Below are 7,500 nucleotides of genomic sequence, written 5' to 3'. Positions count from 1 at the left end.
AAGACACCTAAAAAAATGTGAAAGGGAAAGGAAAACATTTTCGAAGGGTTCCGACAAAAAATCCGAGGGGTAGGATTCTTACTCGTGCATGCCCTGGTGTCGGGGTCATAAACGGCACGTCCCACAAGGAACTTGACTCGGAAGACTGGGTAACCACGTTCGCAACTCGACGGTAAATACACCGGTGGCTTCCGGTTTCTAAGGACCTTATGCAACAAAGACATCGACAAAAACAAGAACAGCATCAGAAAAAAAGGCATCTAATTTACTGAAATAATTTAACCCTTATTGCTACTCCTTCCGCACGTTAAATGTGAGACTGAATGTAAAAATGACAGCTAGCATATTGTTCATACATTTTTGGGCCAATTAGCGTCAATGACCTCGTTTCGGCTGAAGAGTCTAATTAACACTCGGTTTGTGAAGGGTGTTGATATGGGTGGTTTGAGACCAATCTCTTGAGACTGAGTTAACAGTAGTATAATCGTTTCGTCCTCCAAAAATCCAGGCACAGTGCGGACAACTTGAATCTCCTCAAATGTTTTCTGGCCTCAGGCGACACTTAGCTAGCCATAACAACAGATTAGAAGTGTTGTTGATTTGTACCTTCCATCTTCAGCAATTTTGCCACCAACATCTCTCAGTAGCACGTCGTCGAGATCCCTCAACATGACCTTCACACCTTTAACCTCAGCTGTAGCATCTTGGGCAGAAAAAAAGCAATTTTTAACGTAGGTGACTGAACACAGTTTTAATCACTTATCCTTCCATTTGCGCCATATTTATGCAGTTTTTTCCTGGAAGCTCAAACTTGGTCACTTTTAAGTGACAAAGGCCAGCAGCTGGTCTCAATTTTTTTGCTAATGCACATGCGCACGCAAATGTGCTGTTCGAATTACACCGCATTTCCAAGACCATCGCGAGAAGGTCAAATGCAGTTCGCATGTCGTCACGCAACGCTACTGCCCGTTGCGAGAGTAACGTGATACACACAGTTGATACACACACGCAAATCATTATCATTAATTATCTTCGCATGTTCTGATTGGTTCACTTAGAATGGCTGCAACCAGTAGAAGGGAAACAAAATGGCTTCCAGTGATCGTAACAGTTTCGGTAGGTCATTCTTGAAAATCCATTACCTGCTGATAGCTTTAGTAAGTAAAGAATAAATGCTATACCGAGTAATTGCATTGTGACTAAACTTGATAGACAACAAATGCAAGGAAACGATGTTATGTGCTTGTAATATTTCGATATAAATCTATATCATCTTCGGACTGAAGATGCACATAAGCACATAACATCGTTTCCTTGCATTTGTTGTCTATCAAGTTTAGTCACAATGCAATTACTCGGTATAGCATTTATTCTTTAGGTCATTCTTGGGTTTACTATTTTTGTGTATGTACTAAAATAATTATTCCCTTAAATGTACGTGAAAGTGGTGTATAATAATCATTACAGCCGCTTCGGTAAATTATATTGTTAAATATTACTAATAAACGCAAATTGAAAGGTTCTTTATGCAAATATAACAAAGATTCATACTCATCCTAGTGTTTAGAGCGTTCGCCAACCTTTCATATGTTCAAAGTCCGATTCGTGGGCTGGATTGCTCGAGCCTTTGTTGGCGCAAGTACCATCTTCGAGTAACATGACCTGATTCTTGAATACCCGCCACTATGAAAAGCGTGTGTGGACGAGTTCACGCTCTTGAGTGTATCATAGGTAATCGGGCAAGATTCATGGGTTTGTGTGGAAGTTCAAAACGATGAAAAGTATTCATCCTCTTGGTGTAACAGGTATATGTCCTCTGTGTTGCGCGGAACTTCTTAGATGGATTATTGTTACGATTTACTGCCCACGCACAGAAGCAGTCTGCACAAAGAAGCTGGATTCCAACAGTAGAAACGCCTGGATGTACATGTAGGCACCCAAACAATGTTGATGATGATTCCCAAATACAGGTTGTTCTGCCCGAGAGTCGATCCACCCCACAGTATTCTGATGACCCTTATATGATATCTAACCAACCCTAACCCTAATTTCTCATCACTAAAGTCAGTGTTTAATTTAGACCTAATCATTAAAATGAGTGCTTAGACACAAAAATATGTGGGATTGTTCAACTCTAGGGTGGAATGACCAGTTACCACTTTTCAAAGGGTAAGTTTTGGTTTGTTAGTTTATCAGCTTGTGTGGTATAATTTATGCTGCTGAAAAGGGTGAATTGCCATGTATTTTCTACAGTTCCCACCACATTGGTGGCTAATAATATTCAATATTATTATTGAAAAATTGTTGTTTATCTCACCTTTTGAGTTTTCTTCTGTATTATTTTGTTCCCTGAGCTTAAGTTTCACCTGTCAATAATTTTCACTTCATCAGTAACAAATTACTGTAATTTGGGTCAACACAATGGGTCTGGCATTCATGGAAGCCATGATTACGGTAACCATGCAAACTCAGGGTTTAGATTGGACTTAACTTAACCAAGATTATAAACACTGATGTCATTTCTTGGCACAAAAGTTTGACTTTTTCTTGTCTTGTTGATGTTCAAACTTGGTTAAATATTAAGACATGATTAAAAAAAAAAACTGTTCCTTTGGTATCACAGATCTCATTGATTATCCTGTCTTCAAGATTTTTTATTTTGTAAGTACCTGCCTTTTTGCCAGTAGCTTCTGTAGAAGAATGCAAGTTTCCAGAAGTGGCTGGAAATTGCATGAGACTTTCGTATGTTCAGAAAGATGATGGAGCATACACGTATATATCACATGAGCATCATAACAATTTCGAGTGAAATTTTACATCCCGAGAAATGATCGTCTATGTATTTAGTAAAAACTCGAAACAGTGTACAAAGAAAAGCTTATGCACTGCAGGGTTGGATATTGAACAATGAGAGAGTGTTATTTCACTCCAGTGAGTTAAAGGCAGCTCCAGTTTCACATGGCGTTGAAGTCATTGTTGAAAATGAATATAAGGGTCATTGTTGACCAACATTTTTTAGTAAAATAGGGCTTGTAAACTTGTTATTAAAATAATCACTGGTGCTACATGTTTAAACGAATGGCAACCAAAAATAAAATAATAAGAATAATATTGAAACAATGAAAGTGACTGGCCAGTACCTGACCGAGAGCTTCCTTTGAGGCTTCAGCTTTCTTTTGTGCAAGTCCCAGGACAGCCTCAGCATCATGAATAGCCTGAGAAACAAATGAATACAAGATCAAGTTGTTTAGGGTGGATACCACTTTCATCTTGATTATTCAACACTGCTGTTCAGCTAATCTACAAAATAATTCAGGAAGGAAGATCAAGTATCAATCAACTGAGGGTGAAGTTTAGATGGTATTGAAATAATCGTAACTATTTCCAATGGAAAGATACCTTTTTAAACAAGCATATCCACCTGTTGTTACCCTATTTTGAGATTTCCTTCTTTATGTGACCAGAATGGTTTTTATGTGATCACAAAACTGGCTATCCTTTGCCTAAGGACTTAAACGCATAGTTCTTTGCAATGACAGAAATGTCTTTGCATTCCTATTTTTGAAAAAAAAAAAACTTCAGCATTGTAAGCCGATTTGCAGCATCATGTTAAGCCCGGATCAAAATTAATGACTAACAATTTTCAACAAAAACTTCAGTGGTACATTCGCCAACTGTGGTCAGCCAAGATTGATCATATAGCAGAAATTAAATAAAAGATATCAAAGGTTAGGTGCACTTTACAGTGCGACGCGCCTTACCGTGGCCACCCAACAAACTTTCAGTTTTGACAATTACATGTAAGTACGTCAACTCAAACGACCCATTCAACGGTGTTTAACTACAACCGTGCGAACTTTGCAAGGAGGGGTGACTGTCAATCAAATTCGCCCACCCTGACTGGCGTATAAGGTTTAAAAAACTTTGTTAGGTGGCCACGGTAAGGCGCGTCGCACTGTAAGAGCTTCTATATTGCTTTGATAAATTCAGGTGATTCGATCGTGTGTACCTGTAAAGTCACCTCTCGCTTGTCTGTCTTTCCTTCTGCCATGCATTTATCATGCTCATAAATTCTTTTGTTCAATTCACAGTGGGCCTTTGCCAGCTTCAAATGGAATAAGAGAGTATGACAAGATGGTAAAATTAATTAGAACATTATGTTTTGTTCCAACCCACCAAGTGGACAAGGTGGGCTTCTCTTGTCAAGTTGAGGCAAAAAAAGACAGCCGTCACCAAAGACCACCCAAACAACAAAAGGACATTTCACCTCTCTCTGATGAGCTTGGTTCTCTTTCTCAGCTTTTTCTATTTCCTTCTCTAGTCTGAAGAAGCAACAAGATATGATCTCATTGTCAATAAAAAATAAGCGTATTTAGAAAAAGTCGCATCTAGAAGGACAGTCTGGAAGTGCACAAAGAAGCAACCAAATGTTAGAAGATTATTTGATGAAGAGGTAGAGAGCACATGCAGTCCATATAATCCACAACAATAATATTGTGTTTTGGGTTGTTGTCCCAGATAGGGTGTCATCTTTCGGTACTTCAGTTTTCCTGCCTTTTTAAATTCTCATGTTTCATCACTTGGAATATATTCTGAGTTTTAATCTGGGTAGAATTTAGTTTTCTGTGCAGCAAAATGCGCAATAGAATTAGGAAGCGTGGGATTTAATTGGTTAAAAGCTATGGACCATAATAATGAAAATGAAAATCTAAACATCTTCCAGATGCAAAACAAATTTGTGAATGACACGAACCTAAAACCTTAAGGGTAAACATGACCAACACAAAAGCAAATGAAAGGATCCCAAATAAGACATTTTTACACCTCACTGAAACATTAAATTGTTGCAAAATCGATGTTATCTCTATCTTTCTTAATTGGTATTGTACCCACACTTGTCAAAATAAATTGAGTTATTGGGTAATTTGATAATTAAAAATCAAGATCCTAGAAATTAAGACAGAAACAGGTAACACAGAAAAGTGGATTATAAACTTATTTGCATACATTTTTTGATGTAAAAAAGCGGAATTTAACAAGCAATTGACTATTGGCCAAGGATGGACATTGGACAGTCAGAGGGACTGTTTTGTTCTGCTTTATTCCCACTTCAAGGAATTATTGCTCTCCCCACAAGAATGCAACGTTTGCCTGTTTTCATATTGTATCTGCCCTCATTCACAAAACTGCTTATCAAAAATTAACTTTAGGAAGGTAAACAGCCATTTGCCAAACTCACTGTTTCAACCACGCTTCATTAAATCTTTTGAATGTAACTCTGTGACAAACAACATTTCCCTGAGCTAAGTTGAACCTTTGACCCTGGGAGTACCTTCCAAACGTTCAAAACTAAATGCGCCTATTTCTGTGCCTCATATATTGCAAGTAAACGCTTCAAGAGCATCTTTGTTTGGTTGCATCCCAAGTTGAAGCTCAAGTGCTAGATATTAATTATCTAGCCTTTGAATGCAGATGTGCATGTGTATTTCTGGCAGTCGTTTCTCTCAGGGGAGAGAAACAAATGCCAGAAATATGTCTGCAATTGCAGTCTAAATCATAAGAAGAGATATGCAGAGTTTAAAATCATGTAAAATCAAAAATCAATATAAGGATTTCTTCTTATTTTTTTATTAGGAGTATCATTATTATGTTGAAATGTTTATATCCTGTTACGCAAAGCAAGAATTTCATTTTCATTGACTTAACAGTCATCCTTCCCATTGGATAACCTGTTCTTTTGTTAACCTGTTACTTTCTGCCTCCCTTAACTTCCGTTCCTCTTCTTGTCTGTTATTCTTCTCAGCTTCTAGTTTTTCCAGCAATTTATCTGTTTGTTTGATGTCCCATTCTTGCAAAACCTGTTCCACCCCTGGAATTGCTGCCACCTGAGGAAGAATTACATGTAGGTTTACTTGGTATTTACCAAGTGAACATCAAATACAGGCAGTAAAGATGACTCAAGGACTTTGGAGAGACTGTGGTGAGTACGGCTTTTTGCATTTATTTGGGTAGACAGTAAGTACATGTTGATGTTCATCTTTGGCCCAATATACGTGGAAATCAAGAGAAAATTACTCCAGGCCTCAGTTGTTCAAAAGGTGAATAACGCTATCCACTGGATAAAATGCTATCCAACTGATAAACACTAGCTGAAGCAATTGAATTATCCAGTGGATAGAGCTATCCACCCTTGGCCCTGGGGCCAGGAGCCACTTACATGTACAAAGGAAGTACTGGTTAGCTTAACATGATTGTTTCATATTATGGTGATTTTTTGGAGAGGTTATCATTGGACTGTGAAGCAATACTGTCATAGTAAGTGTAGCTCTGAAAGTTTACTACCTGAAAAAGACTTCAATTGCTGCTTTTTAAGGATGGTGCCTACTATTGTTATTGCGTTGTGCATACTCGAGTTTCCTATTGGTGATGCTTACTAATGCAGGGATATTTTTTGTGCGGTTTTAAAATATCTGGAGAAAGTAGATCTAAGTAATTACTCTTGGCCTTACATTGCTTTGTATTTTAAAGCTGTTTATAAATATTAGCGGAGCTCCGCTTGCGCCAAAGGCGGAGCACCATAGTTAATAAAATATGGTAATACATCGATGGGAGAAATTTTGGTTTTATAGCCATTACGGCATCGACCGCACATACGTATGTCCACCCCTCCATGTATGCCAATGTGACCAGTATCATGCTAGTTTACAGCATACATCTTTGATATTGGACATCCATGTTTTGATCAATTGACACCTGTCAAAACAAGGTATCGGCTGACCAGTATCACATGACCATCTATGTATTATTCATGAATTATCTTTGAAAAATGCATGGTTACCCCCAATTTTCTTTTTGGATTTCAATAACACTTGTTAAGATCTACATTTCCTGCATAGTCATAAACTGGGGAAAAAATATCTTTGAATTAGTAGGCACCGCCCTCAATTCAAAATTTCCAACAATTCTATCAAGAATGCCCTTGAATCATACAACTACAATCAGTTACCTGAATCCTGTTATAAGATGTTTTCCAGAACATACACGTAAATCAGTAATACCACAAACACTCACCTGCATTGCATTTGTTCCATCATCTGCCACTAACCTAGGATCACCTCCATGTTCAAGAAGAGTCTTCGGTTGAAGAGGAAAAAAATTATTACATATGAATATTAATTTTGCAATACACTCCTCAAATATCTTTTGTCCAGATGAAGTACATGTACAGTGGAAAGGACTAGAACTAAGACCAAGGGCAATTTCAAAAATATCAAAATACACAAATATAGTTATATTGGGAATGTAAGCCAGTATAAATAAGAAGTGTCCCCAATGATCTTTTGTCAGCAAAACATTATATTAGACATTATTTTTTACCAGTTTAGCCCATTCGTACCCTGCCTCCTACCATTGCGGTGGGTACAGACATGCTAGGCCTTTTTTTGAATACATGTATACTAAGCACAACTTTGTAATAATTTAAATGGCACAGTACTTAGC

The 7,500-nt window shown here is 37.7% G+C and overlaps 1 protein-coding gene across 1 annotated transcript in view; it reads right to left on the bottom strand.

Annotated features, from left to right (window-relative positions):
• LOC137976214 (IQ motif and ankyrin repeat domain-containing protein 1-like) overlaps positions 1–7,500 on the bottom strand; it is a 15,686-nt gene that overhangs the window by 4,589 nt on the left and 3,597 nt on the right. The window contains exons 5-11 of the mRNA XM_068823511.1: positions 7,072–7,134; positions 5,746–5,885; positions 4,268–4,322; positions 4,010–4,105; positions 3,141–3,215; positions 2,318–2,366; positions 607–703 (exon numbers count right to left, since the gene is read on the bottom strand). Coding sequence (XP_068679612.1) covers positions 607–703; positions 2,318–2,366; positions 3,141–3,215; positions 4,010–4,105; positions 4,268–4,322; positions 5,746–5,885; positions 7,072–7,134 — 575 coding nt within the window. The remainder of the gene's footprint in view (positions 1–606; positions 704–2,317; positions 2,367–3,140; positions 3,216–4,009; positions 4,106–4,267; positions 4,323–5,745; positions 5,886–7,071; positions 7,135–7,500) is intronic.

The sequence above is a fragment of the Montipora foliosa genome, chromosome 11 (assembly GCF_036669935.1).
Source record: "Montipora foliosa isolate CH-2021 chromosome 11, ASM3666993v2, whole genome shotgun sequence".
NCBI classification, from domain to species: Eukaryota; Metazoa; Cnidaria; class Anthozoa; order Scleractinia; family Acroporidae; genus Montipora; species Montipora foliosa.
Note: the sequence above shows the minus strand (reverse complement) of the source record. Positions and strands in the feature narration are given on the sequence as shown.